General features: G+C 38.3%; 1 protein-coding gene across 3 annotated transcripts; it reads left to right on the top strand.

Moving 5' to 3' along the window:
* Positions 1-460: 460 nt before the first annotated feature.
* On the top strand, positions 461-16,030 carry LOC135692654 (uncharacterized). 3 transcript variants are annotated; one of them, XM_065210865.2, is made up of 5 exons: positions 461-1,163; positions 9,028-9,071; positions 11,575-11,747; positions 13,128-13,174; positions 13,854-16,030. In XM_065210865.2, the coding sequence occupies exons 1-5, from the start codon at positions 725-727 to the stop codon at positions 14,336-14,338; spliced, it is 1,188 nt and encodes a 395-aa protein (XP_065066937.2). In that variant the 5' UTR covers positions 461-724; the 3' UTR covers positions 14,339-16,030. The 3 variants fall into 3 exon arrangements, with proteins under 3 accessions (XP_065066937.2, XP_065066938.2, XP_065066939.2); XM_065210866.2 differs by lacking the exon at positions 461-1,163 and adding an exon at positions 4,433-5,291 and having other exon boundaries at positions 13,854-16,023; XM_065210867.2 differs by lacking the exon at positions 461-1,163 and adding an exon at positions 5,328-6,886 and having other exon boundaries at positions 13,854-16,028.
* The last annotated feature ends 1,819 nt before the right edge of the window (positions 16,031-17,849 follow it).

Genomic DNA, 17,849 nt, shown 5'->3' on the forward strand with positions numbered 1-17,849 from the left:
ATTTACAAAGAAATGAGCTAATCCAAGCCAACTGTTAAAACTACTACATCAACTAAATACACAGTGTTGTTGATATATTGCTAGGAATTTTGGTATAGGTTTTTGAGGCCCCTCTCAGCTCGGGGCCTGGGACAATCTGCCCCTGCTCCCCGCCAGCCTGATCGCATGGCTCAGTTTCTCATAGACGGTTTCCTATAAAGAAAAAAACGTAAAACTTCTAGCATTGCTTCCAATCCACCCACGCTTCAGAAAAATTACTCGTGGCCCGTTTTTTACTTTTCGCTAAAGTAAGTTAAATATTTTATTTCTGCTAAAGCTATTTCCTTCAGCATTAAAAACAGCCAAAACCCTCTCTTTACTGACTTGCGACATCATGTCTTGTGATGATCGGAAAATCAATAAACTGGAATGAGAGTTTCATAAGCATTTTAACTGTTGTGTGTCGCTCTGAATAAAAGGAGGACAATGTTTACATTTGCAAGCCTTCGTTGACAAACCTTGAAGTGCCGAGGAGAGCCAACAGATAAGATTTTTAATGGTTTCATCATTTGCAATGGCGTCATGACGTAGAGGATTGGTTTCCTGACAGTCACGAAGTCAGCGTCCCTTGTGACGATAAACACGTGATAGGAAAGGTTGTGTTTCAGTTCAATTTGCTTCAGAAAAATCGGATGTTTTGGTGGAAAGCAGTTAAAATACGTTTTCGAATCAAGAGATAAGCCTGATGGCATTAATTACTGAGTTTGAAAATGGTGCTTCAAAGGGTAACAGCGGTCAGTGTCATTCATATTTCTGTACAGACAGAGATGCTATTTGTGAACCGAATTCCTCTGGGTGCTGCCGCTGCCGATGCACACAAGGAACATTTTACATAGCGGACACATGTAGAACACCGCCAACAACCAAAGTGACTACCCGGCAAACCACAACTACCAGAAATACCCCAACAACTACCCCAAAGCCCCCAACAACTTCCAGAAAGCTCTCAACAACTTCCGGAAGAACGCTCCCAACGACAACACATCGCCCAGCAACAATAAAGTCTACAGTATCAACAGCACAATCAACTCAAGCAAGTTCCAACCATGTTGGTACGAACAAGGCAACCACAACTCGATCGATTAAAACGAGGAAAATACCAAGCAGAAAATCACATCAGACAAGTGAGTTGTTTATTTTCATTAAATTTTCAAGATCGAGGTAAATTTTCAAATTTTCAAGAAAGTTTATCCAGAGAAACATGCTTCAACTTTTCATTGAATTCTTAGCGGCCCCTTAGCAAAATGCAGAATAGCAAGCTTTTTTAGGTCACAACTATAGCTATACACTCTTTTTTTATAAGAACCAGTAAATTTAAGTTCAGGCTGACTGTTCTTAATTTTTTCGAAAATCTGAGGCTGGATTGTTCTTAATTTGTTCCTAATCTAATAGGTTGTAAGCAGTGCGAGTGCTAGATTTTTCGCTCTAGGGAGGTGTTCAGGCCTCATTTGCCAACAAAGTGAGTGAGACAACCTTCATTTGCCGAAACGTTTGAATATTCGACGAAAAAGCACCCACACATCGCTAAAAATCCTCGATTTTGAGAAAAAAACGTTGTTCAAAATTGCATTTTGCAGAAGCACAGCCTCAGCTTGTTCTTAATTTGTTCTTAACTATTGACTAATTTTGAGGCTCGTGTTCTTATAAAATTGTTCTTGAAAGAAGAGTGTAATCCAAAAAATTGATATATGCATTAAATAAATGCACAGAGACCAGGCACCGCTTTAGCCCCCCCCCACTTTTTGCAAAAAAATGCCAAATATTAAGTATCAAACTACCAGAAAAGCCTCTTTTTATACGGTTTTAGCCTCCCCACTTTTTTAGACCCCCCCTACTTTTCTCAAAGCTCCGCGGTGCCTGGAGGCAGAATACTCTTAAAACAATACGAGTACAAGCCAGATTGTCATGAAGAGCTAAGAAAAAGATTTGACTTTTTTAAATGGGATAAAAGCTTTTAGAAATTGCACTGAAACTTCCCCAACACTAAGCTATGGGCAGTTGGAGTTTGTCTTACAGAAATATCTTCTGACAAAGACAATTTAATTTGTTTCTCTGTTCGTTTAGTTTCATATTTGAAGAGTAGGATGTTCGTTGGGTTTCACATTTGAAGAGTAGGGTCCCGAATTTTGTGGCGACGTCCTTTCTAAGCGTCGAAAAAATTTACAATGGTTACACTAAACCCGCATCGTGGTTTTAGATGAAGCCATTTTCGAAACAAATAACATTAATGCAATACAAATATGTCTTTTTTGTTTCTGCGTTTTGCAATTTCACTAATGATTCTTGATTTATTCGTTGACACTATTTCTTTACCTATTTTGTTCAAACTGTTTTAGTGACCTTTCTCCTTTTCTCTCTTCCCTTCCTTCCCTACTTCTCAGTTTGCGTTTCTCCTCTTCCCCTCTTTCCTTTTTTCATTCCTCCTTTGAATTCCGTCCTCCCCTTTCCCCTCTTCCCTTGTTTTCTATATTTCATTTTGCCCCTCCTCCTTTTAAACCTCTTCCCCTCTTAAACACTCTCCCTCTTCCCCTCATTCTGCCGTGCCCTTTTCTCCGTAGCCCTTTCTTCCCTTTCACTTTACCATTTCTCCTCTTCCCTCTTTCCAACTCGCCCTCTTTCCCTTTTCCCTTCTTTCCCTTTTCCCTTTTTTCCACTTTCCCTCCTTTTCTTCTTCCCCCTTTTACTCTATTCCAACACTCCCTCTTTCCCTTTTCCCCTCTTTCCATTTTCCCTCTTTCCATTTTCCTCCTTTCCTCTTTCCCTTTTTCCTTCCTTTTCTTCATTCCCTCTTTTCCACTTTCCTTCTTTCCCTCCTTTTCTTCTTCCCCTCTTTTCCACTTCTCCTCTTCCCTCCTTTTGTTCATCCCTTCTTTTCCTCTTTTCCTCTTTCCCTCCTTCCCTCCTTCCCTCCTTTTCTTCTTCCCCTCTTTTCCTCTTTTCCTCTTTTCCTCTTTCCCTTCTTCCCCTCTTTCCCTCTTTTCCACTTTCCCTCCTTGTCCTCTTCTCCTCTTTCCCTCTTTCCCTTTTCCCCTCTTTCCATTTTCCTCCTTTTCTCTTTTCCTTTTTTCCTTCTTTCCTTCTTTCCCTCCTTTTCTTCATCCCTTCTTTTCCTCTTTTCCTCTTTCCCTCCTTCCCTCCTTCCCTCCTTTTGTTCTTCCCCTCTTTTCCTCTTTTCCTCTTTCCCTTCTTCCCCTCTTTCCCTCTTTTCCACTTTCCCTCCTTTTCCTCTTCTCCTCTTTCCCTCTTTCCCTTTTCCCCTCTTTCCATTTTCCTCCTTTTCTCTTTTCCTTTTTTCCTTCTTTCCTTCTTTCCCTCCTTTTCTTCATCCCTTCTTTTCCTCTTTTCCTCTTTCCCTCCTTCCCTCCTTCCCTTCTTTTCTTCTTCCCCTCTTTTCCCTTTTCCCTCCTTCCCTCTTCTCCTTTTTTCCCCTCCTCTCCTCCTTTCCTCTTTCCCACTTTCCCTCTCTCCCTTTCCCCTCTATTCCTCTTTCTCTCTTCCCTTTTTTACTCTTTCCCTCTTTATCTCCATCCAACTTTCTCTGTTTTCCCTCTCTCTGTTAATACTTCAATTATTTTGAAGTCCATTGACTCTAAACTGAATAATAACAAAAAATCAGTTTCTGAGCACAATTTTAGTTTTTCTACAAGCACCTTTACTTTATACAATACATCAATTTACTAATAAGATATAAGGAATACTTTAGTTTCCCATTGTGTACCTCACCCTATATGGACAGTAGACTCCGGTTTCAGTGACACCAAATGTTACTTGAAGACTTGTGACTGTAAACGATGCGTGACTGTAAAGGGGAGCTAAATTTGATAGTTTTGTATATTTGGGTTTAAATTTTATGTGACTGTAACCAGTAGTGTTACTTTAAGCGAAGTGACTACAAGCGGAGTCGACTGTATCTTTTGAAAACTGATCGTGATGGGAAATTTCTTACTTTGTGAATTTTTATAAGAATTTTTTTTATTACTCAAGTTGATGGTGAATCGTGATTTGAATCGTACGGAGCATTTCGAATTCTCTTTTTAAATGCAAGTAATCGTTTTTTATAGAAAGGTTTTTGTAATTTTAATTTTATAAAACAACCAGTAGCGGCGCCACGGGGGGGACTGGGGGGGACACGTCCCCCCCCAGTTCTCAGCAGAACCGATTTTGTATTTCGTCCAAATTCAATGAGAAAATGTTGGGGTAGGGGTAATATTTTGACACCGTACTTTTTGTGATGTAATCCTATGAATTTTAAACTGCCAATTTTCAAACAAAAGTTAGTCTTAGGCGTTCCCTTCGGATAAAATTGGCGTTCCCTGTTGATAAAAGGGCGTTTTCTGCTGGTTGCTTAAATTTTTTTGGTTTGTCCCCCCCAGAGCTTAGTGGCTGGCGCCGCCATTGAAAACAACGGCTGGTATTTCCGCCAAATCTTGTAGAAATGTAGATGAAAGTATCTTAGAAAAAATTACTTTAAACATAAACGTAAATATAATTAAACACAATAGAATTCATCGGTCAAGGCAACCTATATAACAACCAGGGCTGGCGAGATAGTGTCCTATGTTCAATCTTATTCGCGTCATTGTGGTTAGAAGAATGGGCGGTGTAATTAAAATTGTGTTTTGTGAATCAGCAGTGAATCGCAACCACGCGTGTCAAAGGAAATTCCTATTATTTCATATCATGCAGAAAAAATTTAGCTCGAATGTCCAGATTATTGCACATATTTGGTGTATTCAACAAAGTGAAACTTGAAGAGCTAGAACAAATTTAGTTTTGGAACGTACTGAGCACAAGGAGTTGCGAAAGTAGAAGACGGTCGAATATTGTTCTGTTTTTGAACTGATTTAGGCCAAACGACAACCAGAGAAGTTGCATGAAGATGGTTACTTATCCAGTCAAGTTCCCAAATATTGAATCGCGTAAACGCCGCAAATTTCGTTTTTGTAGCGCTCGAGATGCGACTTGCTGGGACGATCAATGCACAACCTGTGTTTGCAATATCGGCCTAGTTTATTATCGAGACTTGGATTACTGTGAGGTACCGCCACCAACTACACCACCAATCGTCACATCGACTTCTTCCCCAAGCACAACACTTGAGTCTTCGATGAAGGCACGTAGAACAGAAGTGAAGTCCACATCAACATCGACATGGACACCAGAGAAAAGCTTTCCAACGGTTGCATCAACGGATAAAACAACCCAGATATCAACAGCCAAACCTACATCACCTATAACAGCTTCTATTCCAAGTAAATACAAGGTTTATATATTAGCAAAGACCTTATCTTTGGTTCAACATTAGCAACCATTTAATTGCCATACAACTTTTAAGTTTCTCGTATGGTCATCTCACACTATCAAGTGTAAGCGCCCGTGTCTGAGGGTCCAGAAAACTTACCCTTATCTCTGATATTTGATTCCAATTTGATTCCCCTTTTATTTGAAACCAAATAAAATTTATACCCTTTTTCCTATTAAAATCAAGTAATTGAAATTAGGCCAAACAATGAAAAATTAGATACTGTATTAAGATTCCCATATCATACACCTTTTTTCTATTTTCTTTGTCCTAGATATATGACAAAATTGAACACCTTTCTCAGAGATATTGAAGACACTGGTGCTTACACTTGACAATGAGAGTGGACCCGCCGGGCTCGTACTATATATCGTATATAAGGTAATTTTGTCGCACTTTGAATGTGCAACGGTGGTTAATGACGTGACCGACACTCCCATCGCACGCAAAAATTTAGACTTTTCCGGTATCCTGCAAACTGTCGAGGACGAGGATCAGTTTCTGTTCGTACGAAAATCGTTTTCTAAATTTTGAAAAGAAATCATTTTTTGAATGGGTATTCCCCTCCGATAACAACAACAATCAAAGCAGAACTAGTGTCTTCCCCATGAAAAAACCAGCCTTGGTATCAACTTTTCTCTTAAAGTTCCGCCTCTAATGTCTGTATTGTCAAAGTGCTAATGTTTATGAGGGACAATTTACTGTTGCGAAAAAACTTCAAGATTTCCATCGAAAAAGGATCTCTAGGGATTTTCAGGTAAAACAAAAGGATTTCTGCCCCTTCCTCGTTCCCTCGTGGAAAATTGATAAATGTTCGAGACTTTGGTACTGTGAATTTAAAAGACATTTGTAAAAGCAATCCCAATTATTTCACAATCATATTTCTGTAATTTCTGGGGTATCAATATCTGGGGTTCCCTGGATCTACGTCTAGATTTTAAGGGTTACCAAAAAGCGAAGGAAGTAAAACAGGGGAGGGGAATTGCGAAGGAGAATGGGAAAGGAAAGAATCATGTACTCGCGGTTCTGTATCCTTTAGCTAAAAATTTTCACTTTCGGTCATTACTCTTAACGTGTTCAAATATTTGCTTTTTTCAAATCCTTTCAAATTTTTGTACCCCCCAAAAATTGTTTTGTCCCTCTCGATCAGTTGATTAATGTTCTTCTGTTGATTTTGACCCCAAGTGTTTCATACTGCGGAAATAGCATTTGACAGCTTCTGTGAAAGTCACGGTGATAATCACCTGACGTATGACATGTTTGTCCAACGCTACTTGCAAGTGCTGCCTATTCTTCAACGGGACTTTTTTTAAATAAGTAGGCCGTGAACGGTCTTTTGGTGACTAAATTATTACAGGATGTCTAAGACTTTAACCAATAAAGCACCTGTAGAAGGGCTAAGAGCCATTTACTGTGGGCAACGAAAAGCTCGGTGCATAAAGAAGGCAGGCGACTTCTGTACAAGATGCATCTGTAACCCAGGTTTACTGTACGTCGAGGTGTTGGATAAATGCATACGAAATTCAGAAGCATGGACATACACAAGTAAAGCATTTTGTTTATATTATCAAACAGAAAAAGGAATATGGTTTCGGGGAAGTGTCCTTTTGCGTATTATGTATTGCACGTTGTTGAAGAAACCGAGGCAGGCGGATATCCGGATGGACATGTATTTCGCTATATTCTACACTAAAATATAAAATATCTCACTTAAATATTCAACAATAAGCATTTGGGAATGATTGATAGGGCTAGGTAGGATTTAGGCTAGGATTAAGGTATGAGCTGGGATTTGTTGAACTCTATTGCTTCTATTTGGCCTAAAATGAAGTTACTTTCAAAAATGGCGCGCATTTCGACATTATTCGTTACATTACATTGGTTGATAAAAATTTCAATGATTGTGAAATTGATTAAAGCATTGATAATTACCATGTTCACTGAGCTGAAGGACTTCGCGTGAGATTATAAAGAAACGATAAATACCAAGGTAAAGGCGAGCGTAGTATGATAGAAACATAGACGTATTTTTCAACCAGGGACGTCCAATTCGGAATAGGGGGTGCACCAGGTGCTTATGCCTCCTAAAATCAGAAAAAATTTCAATTTCCAAGAAGTAGCACCTTGAATTTTTTGCCAAATTTGAGACATGGGTCCTTTTTTCACCTGTCTGTACACCTTCAACTTTGAAATACTTATCATGTCCTTGTTAATTGATAAAAAGAAAATAATTGGTTTTGTAAATACCTACTCGGATAATGGAACTTCTGTATCCTCACACACTGGAAATGTATGGTGCATGCGAAACGTCAGCAAAATCATTTATGTAGCCTCCTGGCATGCCAAAATGTTAAATGCTTACGGTTGGGGCCTATTTTACGCAGCCCTTGTTTATGTTGAAAAATGAGCAATTTTTATTGCTTAATGAGATACTTTTTCAAGGGTTTCATTTTTATTTTTATAGCATCTCACCGCTTGACTTTTTTTACTGCTCATACATTAAGTACCGAAAATTTCGGGGGTGATGTATTTTCAGTGAAGCAGGACAACCGGAAATTACTCCTACCGAATTTTTTGAAACCAAAGTTTTTGGAAACCGAAATTATAAAACGCTAATCCTTGATATTTTTCGCGTATAATTTTACATATAATTTTTTTGCAGTTTCTTGTTCTCCTTCGTCATCAACAAATAAGATATCCAGCGCATCTTCACTTTCTTCGTTTTCGCCCTCTATAGAGGGCAATATATAGATCTATATCCAAGACATTTGAGTTCTCTATTAGCTGAACCGTTGCTCCTACTGGCTCTTCATGATTTCTCTCAATTTAACTCACAATCTATCAGAATTTCTAATCACTTTGCTGTGATTGACTATCGAAAATGTTGCGAAATGTAAACGCTTGCAATTTATTTCACTCCATCGGTGACAACAAATGAAATAAAAAAGACCCCTCTAAGTAAGCGTATTTGATATTCTTGCCTGCTCTTTAGGTCCATTTATTGGGCTGACATTAAAATTTTCGTTTTTTGTAACTTTTATGATTGCATTCCAGATAATTATATATTGAAAATAGAACTTACTGAAAATGTTTCATTTCCCTACTCACCGAAATTTCTTCTTTCCACCGAAAATTCACCCACCAACATTTTTTGGCACTGGTTTTCTTGGTACTTAATGTAGGACCTGCAATCGTCTTTTCATGTGGTGCTTGTGTCAGAACGAAGATACGCTCTGACTTAGGTTTACGTTTAATTTTGTTATATCTGGGGTCTGTGACTTTATTCTACTTTTACGCGACATATCGACGCTCAAGCTACTGACATTTTATTACAGCATGATCTCTTTTTTCCCTCACTTTTTTTCTTCTTTATCTAGTTAGTTACAGATGTTGATTATTTTTCCCTATCCCCCATATGCGATTTCCCCCTTTATGTTGCAATAAGTCGCCCCCGTGTCCCTAAAGCTATCACTTTTCACTAACACGTTTGTGAAATACTTAATAACGATACACAAAGCTAGAAGTAATATTTTGCCGTCGGCTTTCCCATGTACGTAATGTCAGCAATGTGAGACAGGGCATCTGACGGAGGGGAACCGGGGGCCTACATAAGATATTTGTCGCCTACTTTAAACCAGCTTTTTTTAAAAAAAATGAATATTGACTGATAATTCGATTTTTTTTAGCCACCACGAAGCAGTCAACAAGTCATCAACCATACACGACTCAGGTAACTCTTCAGCATTTAATTCTAGTTTTTTATTTGCCAGAGTTATGGTTAAAAAAATTTATCACAGCAGATTTTACACGTTATTTTTTCACCGGAGGGTGATCAAAATGCCCAATTTTCGGTTTTGGGCTAAGTTTGTTTGCACCTTTCGTGGCTGTGATTGGCTCAGCGGCGAAGGAGACCACGAGAAGAGCCAAGCAAATCTTTAGTGTCGGGCGAAATGGTGGTCTTTGATTCTAGAAAGATTGCTTGCATATAGTTGAACGCAAGAAAGGCAATTGACAGACCAAAGAAATTAAAATATCATTTGTAAACCCCCGTGTGTTGTTAAAAAGGGCCTAATCATGTGCTCACATATTACACGTTCTACTCCATGGCCTCGTGCTCTAAAACCAACTCTAAGTACTGTTACGTCATATTATGTTAATTTATTCAAAACATTGCACCGTGTTCTTCTTCTTTTTTCCAAAAATATTTTCCAAAGCTTGAGATATTGTGGAAAGTCATTAAAACAAAAGAATTTCGTACACCAATACCGCGCCCTTTTTTGATTCAATTAATATCCCTTTTTCTAAGGCTTGGGCTGATTTTCCAGTAGAAAACTGAACCCTTTTTTTGACTCTGAAATTTTTCTGGGAGGGGGAGAGGGGTTGAATACTTGATATCGCCTGGAAAAGGGGCTTGCTCAAACGTATCCTATAAAGAAGAACCAGCTCATCATGGGGAACCCTGTCTTCATAGCATACCGGAAGGTGCAAACTTTGTGCCGCCAATGAGCTATTCTGTTTTTCTCTTTTTCTGGTTGACTGTTTAGTGATCATGTCCTGGCCTGACCACTTTATCTAGAGTCTGTCTTATTGAGGGCTTTCAAGGACCATTGTTAAATTGTCTTGAGAGATTAGAAAAGGTTTAGAATGTGAATTCGCTTATTCACATTTTGCAATTTTTAAACGTGACTTTCAGGAGTTGTAAACAGTTTCCCGCTAACACGCAGGTTGTCCCGCAAACTATACTCTGTTTAGGTTACTGAGCTCAGCTCCCCGAGGTACGATTAAAAACAATTGCAAGAGGCCTTGCAGTTAGCGTATGTATCCGAAATTGACAGCAAATAATAAAGACGCAAACGGCCGTCTACTGACAGAGTATAAGGTAGAAGTCGATATCTTCGAGATGCCATGTACCTACTAGAGTTTTGATTTAAATATACTCAGAAATGCCTGTCATCTATGAGAAGTAATGTGTAAGAAGGAAGAACCGCAGGATAGGCTGTCCGCCGGATTCTGTGAATCTTGCAATAAGTGTTGTTACGGGGGATATACAGGAACAAAGCAAAACGACGACGAGAATCCAATGTCACGAGATAAAATATTCAAAATAAATTGAATTTAAAGGAATATACTAATATTTCGCCCCGGCATACAGGGCTTTATCAGAGTAAATGAAACGAACGAGTGATATGATTCTCGAAAAGTATATGATTCAACTTATAAACGGCAGTGCATTATTGCACGGGCAATTTTATTGCTTTTCGTAAATTCGTAATAAACTTTCTGCACAAGTACACAATTGAATGCTTTATGATTGTGTCTGGTGTTAGGATTGTGGGTTCTGTTTCTATCATACTTTCCCCATACTTGTGCAGCAACTTTGCCTATCAAGCCATTCGTTTAATGATTTCTCAATTGATGATTCAATACCTGTAATTAACAGTACCGGATATTTACCGAACTATGTCTATGAAAAGCTTTTATAAAACCAGCTGTTCCGTTCCTGAAATAGACTCAATCTCCTTATTTATACTACACTGCTATAAAGAATTCAGCATTTTAATATATACCAGTGCAAAGCCAAATGCACTAACTTCATTATACGGCTGCTTAATTAGTGTTTATCACCACTCAATTGACTAGACATTTTCAAAGGACTAATCTTTTGAGGGGTCTGGGACTGGCTCATGATGACGTAATTTTAATATCATGCAGCTGCTTCAGCCATGTTTCTATTTCCCTTTGTCACCTTCTGCAGGATGCCTCTAACAAAAACAATCTTGAAAAATTTTGCAGTCATCTATCTATTGTCTTCGAATGTGTGCCTTTCTTTGAGTGACGGCTTTCGTAACTGTGGAAAACCCCATCCCTTAACCAAGAGCTTGCCCTTCTCTGCTTCATACATTGGAAGAGGGGAAGATTACTCTAGTTCTAGAATAATACAAAGGGCATACAGAAAATGCACCCCAGAGCCAATGTAAATCAGTTTGATAGCTAGAAAGATATGTTTTTAAATGGTATGATTATAATAAAGAAGCGGACATTTTTTTCGGAGTTACCGGAAACGGAATGAACGATTTAGTTTTAAGAAATTTTCGATGTAAGAATTATCTTCTAACACTCATGCGAAGGGTCATGAGAAGGGTCGTAATCCCCTTCGAAAAAACGTTTTGATGCGTTACGCAGACAGTTTGTCAAGTTTCTGCTCCTTTTAACATTATGTATTTTGTTTATAGGCAACAAGGAATCAGGCGTCAACGACTGCAGTTTTCAAGGGAGAAAACAAAATGTTAACTGCGACTAAGAAGTCACAAGCAGGACTGATTGCAGGATTATGCGTTGGATTCATTGTTTTGATTACATGTATAGTTCTGTTTCTGTATTTAAAGAAACGAAGACAGAACAAAAAGTAAGAGTCTTCTTTAGTTTTCTTCGTTCATAGGTCTCCTACATCTATGCTTACAGAGAAGGCGATTGGATAATTTTAGCTTTTTTGTAACAATAATTCGCAAGGGGGATAAGCAAGAGAGACGAATGAGCCCCCCACCCCCCCCCCCCCCCTTCTTAGAATCAAAGAACATGCACAGTAATGATTGAGTTTGATGCAAAAGTTCTTGAATGTAAGACGGGGGTTGCTCATTTGATAGATTTTTTCAGGTTTCATTTTCATTATAAAATTCTTTGCCCGGGGTACCATGGAATAAATTTGATTGACTTTACCTGCAAAAAACTTTAATTACAAATTAAGTGTATTTCAATTTAGATATATATTTATTTATGAATATATTTCGATAAGTATATAATGTACGAAAGTATGAAATTGAAAATGTTAGTGCAACTAGTTTAAAAGGGTTCGTTTACTATGAAAACAGAACAATTTACAGAAGACTTGCTTGCTTCTTTCTCAAAAATATTGGTTGGGAAAGGTAAGGTAAAGAACTGTGAGACGCTGGGCTTGAAAGCCAAAGATCTCTAAACGCTTTGAGGTATAATAAAGTTTCAATAAAAGCGGCGGGTAGTCAGCCGCAAAGCCTATCAGCCCGTATAGGGTAGGTGGTTTGGGAAACCAGAAGTTTGTCACCTACCTTCTTTAAGGATACCCCCCCCCCCTCCTCCCGTATCACTGATTTCAAGCGGGCTTGAAAAGTTCACATAGGTATTAAAGCTAAATTAAAACCCTACCAGTTTACTCATGTTTTTTGATGAAACAGAAAAATGTTTGTTTAGCATTACGTATAGTTTCTACAAATCTAAAAAGTAGATCTACAAACAGTAGCGGATATTAGTTCTTGATCATTACACAATGTGATAAGGCTGAAGCTAAGTTTAAACATGTAAAATGGATGACTCCTAAAATGAGTCATAGCAATAGAGTTCTTAAGTGGTGACATCGCAGAAATCTATTTCTAATGTTTTTCAATTTTGACCAAAAAGCCCGAGCACTGAGAAATGCCTCCACATTTGCACAATTAATAGAATTGCTACAAATTGGCTGAGATGTGGCCACTGGAGCACAGGATCTTTCCCCATCAAATCACAAAAATTTCGTCTTGGTTCGTATTTTTAAGAAACAGGGCTAAATGACTGTGATCCATTAACAAACTTTGAGTCTTCATTGGCCCTATCTCGATCAATTTTGAGAATATTTAGCTTGTTAACGTGGTCAAAATTAGAAATAAAATGAATTATAGATTTTTGATGCCGTGTCACTTTGATACTTCAATAGCATCTTGAACTACTCGTTGCCACTGTATTGACATTTTTGGTAATTATGGGTATTTTCTTTTAGAAATTCAAGTGAAAAGAATAGTTCCTCACGAACTTTGCAGTTTCAAGGTAAGTTTTTAAAGGCATCATTCCATGCTAAAAGGAGATAGTATACCCATACAACCAAATCATGATATGCAGGCCTCAGTACTTTTGGTGTACCTGAGACTGGTCACATGCTACCTCGTATTGATCTTGAACAGGTTTCGTCAACGATCAGTTGTAAGCCAGGGGCGCCAAAGTCACATTAAGCTATTACGATCACGCGGAAAGCAAAGGACCACCCTCCCCTGCAGAGAACGCCTATATATACTTTGACTGAATGCCTGCAATGTTGATTCTCTTACTTCACTTTTGGCTATTTTGTAGTTAAGTTACTGCGAAAGTAGTTTTCCTTGTAGTCATTTGAAGATACCTATCAAAGTGGTAGACATTTCAGACATGATAGCCCCCTCCTGCCTCCTGTACTGCGAAGTTTTCTGGATAATTTCAGCCTGCTCCTGTAAAATCCTAGAATGTCTTTTAAATAGGAATATATTGATAAAATTTATCATCTGGCAAAATTTAATTCAAAGTGAATTTTAAAAGATCGAAGTCTCTCATTGTTGTGCCTTTTTTAATACTTAATCATGCTTGAAACATTGTTACCAATTCGTTGTTAGAGTTTTTAAGTTTTCGTATCAAAATTATATGCTCTAATGGTCTTAAAAGATATGGACAGTTTCATGTTTCTCTATGAAATTTCTAGATCTAAATGGAAGGAACGGAGTAGATAGCCCTGTAAGTCCGGTGTATGATTACACATATGACACAATGGGTCGACCAGTTGGTAATGGGAGAAAGAATGATGTTGGTAACCCTTTGTATAACACGAACATTCCAATCTCCGACCCAGTTTATAAGGAACTTGAATCAGCAGAGCAGCCTGTGTACAAGGAACTTGAAGGCGGTGAACAAGTTTATATGAGCCCAGGTGATATAGAATTGAACGAGCAGCCGGTATACCGTGAACTGGACGATTCCCAACCTCAAACCAGCCCGGTTTATCGTGAAATTGACGCAGGTCCTCCGGTTTATGCACAAGCTTGGGACAAAGATCCGAGTGCACCAAATGCTGTCACAGCCCCGGATGCTGGGGATCCGCGCATGTATCAACCGTTGAATTACGCAGCTACGCAAAATACTTACCAACCTCTGTCTTATGACTGGAAAAACCAGAAGTATGATCGCTAAGAGGCCAGCTGAAAGTATAGTTAGTTCCTCATACCGAGTGTCGCAGATATAATCACGCTCGTTTCTCTATGAATGAATCGCTGAATTAATCTGTTTTCTGACTCAGTCACAATGCATCAATTATTCGTACATGAGAAAAGAATTTGTTAATTGTTACTTTCATTATTGATGGAACTGAATAATATCCTTGAAACCGAGATAAGAACATGCCTATTGCTTATTAACTTTAAGTCCTTTTAGTAAGAGCTCTATTTTGTGTTCTAAAAGAAGAAATCTTCACCTACTTTCGACTACTTTACAAAATCGAACCAAAGGGAACATTGCCTCCATGACCTAATTAACCATACCCTAAAATCTAAACCCCAATCCTGCAGCCTACAGCTTCTAAGAAACTCTTTATCTTGGCTGAGAATAAAGTCAGCATTTCGCCTTCGCGACAGAATTGTTAAAAATTGAGTATCAGTTGTTATTGTGCGCAATGGCGGCGCCAGCCACTACGCTCTGGGGGGGGGACAAAACAAAATATTTTGGACTACGCCCCTTTTAGCACCAGAAAACCCCCTTTTACTAACAAGGAACGCAATTTTTACCTGAAGGGAACGCCCATTACTCACTTTTGGCGATTTAAAGGCAGTTTGAAAATCATAGGATTACATCACAAAAAGTACGTTGCCAAAATATTACCCCTCCCCCAACGTGTCCCCCCCAGTCCCCCCCGTGGCGCCGCTACTGATTGTGCGTGCCCTTATTTAATCTGATATAGCAAGGGCTTATTGCAATTGTGATATCTTACAACATCCATAAAAATATTATTGTATGTTATGTATTGTATAAAGAAATTGTAATTCATTAGTTTAAATACTCGATAATATTGGTAGAAGTCCATAGATTTAAAGGAGTAATATGAAAATTCATAAATATCTCGTTAGAAGGGGGTCATCGCTAACACGTGCAGTTTTTGATTGCCAGGGCATATGAAAATGTCTTGTTTCTTTCAAGGAAGATGAGGACTTCCACTGCACGTGAACAATACTTAGTGGTCTTCGAACTGTAAAAATTAAGGTGTTCCAACGCTGAATCCAAAAGATGTCTCTGCTTTTGATATGCTTTAAATTCTAGAAATAGTAATTCTGTTCAGGATTTTGTATTTGTATGTGCAATGTATATCTAAATTGTTTACTGTAGATATAACACAGGGCCTCCGACGAAAAGAGGGGTTTGCCCCGACTTTTTAGAAACGACTTTTTTTGCAAAATCCTTTGTCATGGGTCTAATTTGCACTTGACCTCCAATTTTCAAACTTTCGTCGGAGTCCCTGTATCAGGTTCTTTTTGTATTTTAAAAATTGATAAAAATGTGATATTGATATTTCCTTGATAGCGTCTTTTTGCCGAGAAAACTTTGCACTAGTCAAACAGCCCATTTGGTTTGCCTTGCACAAGCAGTGAATATCTTACAAAGAACAGAAATTTTACAACAAATTGTTGATAGGTTAGAGGACAGGCTGTGGACAATCAGTTTGCAAATCTACTAGCATGAGAACTCAACGTGCTTAGAACGTGATTTCTTAAGACGATAACCTGGATTTTCATCCTTGGATCACTTTTTGCACGCCATAGATTTTCCGCCAGGTTTTTTTTCAACAATTTTTTACCGCAAGCTTCCCTAAGCTACACGAAGCTCAAGTGCCACGCCACGCAAAGCCAGGCTACTAACATTCACTAACAGGATTTTTTTTGCAGACCACATCCGTAAGAGTACAGGAAGACGCTGTCTATAGTAAATATATCTTAGATAAAATTTGCCATTTGTAAATGCCAATAGTCTGGGCCACGTGACATTTCTGAGGCGCTTGGATTAAGCCGAACAGAATAAAAATGTTGCGACAACGCCCATTTCTCCGAGACCAACTTTCTAAGGATTGGGGAGGGGGGCGGCCGAATTCGAAACGCGACAAAAGAGCAGTTTGCCTTTGATTTAATCATACCGTTCTCAAATCGTGCCGTTTTTAAAGCTATTTTCTTTTAATGACTACTAAAGAAGTTGTTTCGCGTAAAGAGAGGGCTACACTCTTTTTTCATAAGAACCAGGAATTTTAAGTTCAGGTTGACTGTTTATAATTCTTTCGAAAATCTGAGGCTGTATTGTTCTTGATATGTTCTCAAAATTTTAGGGTGTAAGCAGAACAGTTACTAGCTTTTTCGCTCTAGGGAGGTGTTCACGCCTCATTTGCCAACAAAGTGACTGAGACAAGTTTGCCGATAAGTTTGAATACTCACCGATAAAGCACCCACACATGGCTAAAATCCTCGCTTTGAGATGAAACGTTGCTTAAAGTTACATTTTACAGGAGCTCAACCTCAGCTTGTTCTTAATTTGTTCTTAACTTTTGACCAATTTCGAGGCTCGTGTTCTTATCAAATTGTTCTTATAAGAAAGAGTGTTTCTAAGGCAGATCAACGTAAGAGGTAACACAAGGTAGGACATGCACACGTGTTCTTGCATTCCAACAAACGTTTCTGTTTGTTTATATATTCATTCAGTTTTAATGCATTATGTTAGGTATCTTTATTCGGTATGATTTTCCATTGTACAGTATAAACTGGAGGTAAATACAGAATAACACAGGCTCAAAGTGGTTCAAAGTGAACGCGCTTAAACATGCAATTTTCATTGCATTTTAAGCTTATTTATAGAGAGTAACAATTCAGTGTAGAAGCCTGTTTTACAATTGGCCCTGTGAAAAAAATACCTAATAATACCGAGTCATTTTAATTAAGTATATAAATACAATAAAATACAAGCCAAAAGAATAAAAAGAAAGACAGAGGAACGGAAGAAGGACGGATTTGTCCATGTTAGAGACTCTTGTAAGTTTTAAGTCTCGATTTAAAGCAATGGATGAAGGATAACAATTTAGATTCTAAGTCAAGATCATTCCAAACTTTTGCACCACGATAAGCGAAGGATTTTTGTCCGTAGGATGTTTTCATTCGGGGTAATAGCAGGTCAGTCTTCGAGTTACGAAGACCGCGATTATGGCAATCTGACAGTTAAAAAAGCACCCTCTAAGGTCTTCTGGGGCTAGATTGTTCAAACATTTAAAGACCATAGTTGAAGTTTCACGGTGAATAAGTGTCTCGAATGTATACCATCCTAAATCAAAGGTGCTGCAGATGTATCGCAAAATCACTGTTTGTTACTATTCTTGCTGCTCTGTTTTGGAGTTTTTGTAATTTAATGCAGTGTATGAAATAAAGCAGTGTATAAAAGCTTTAGATAACTTTTTAAATATTACACCAGTGGCGTCGCCATGGGATGGACCTGTTCACTCCAGCTTTCCAAAAGGTCGATTATCTAATTTCTCAAAATCTGTTGAAAAACATTTGGGGGGCATAATCAGATAGATGTCGATCTTCGTTCTTGCAAAAAGCCCACGTTACCAAAAATGCTGATTGAAAAAATTGCTTTTGCAAAAATTTCGAAATAGATAAAAATACTAAAACAGGCG

The sequence above is a fragment of the Rhopilema esculentum genome, chromosome 3 (assembly GCF_057945365.1).
Source record: "Rhopilema esculentum isolate cy_ngs chromosome 3, ASM5794536v1, whole genome shotgun sequence".
NCBI classification, from domain to species: domain Eukaryota; kingdom Metazoa; phylum Cnidaria; class Scyphozoa; order Rhizostomeae; family Rhizostomatidae; genus Rhopilema; species Rhopilema esculentum.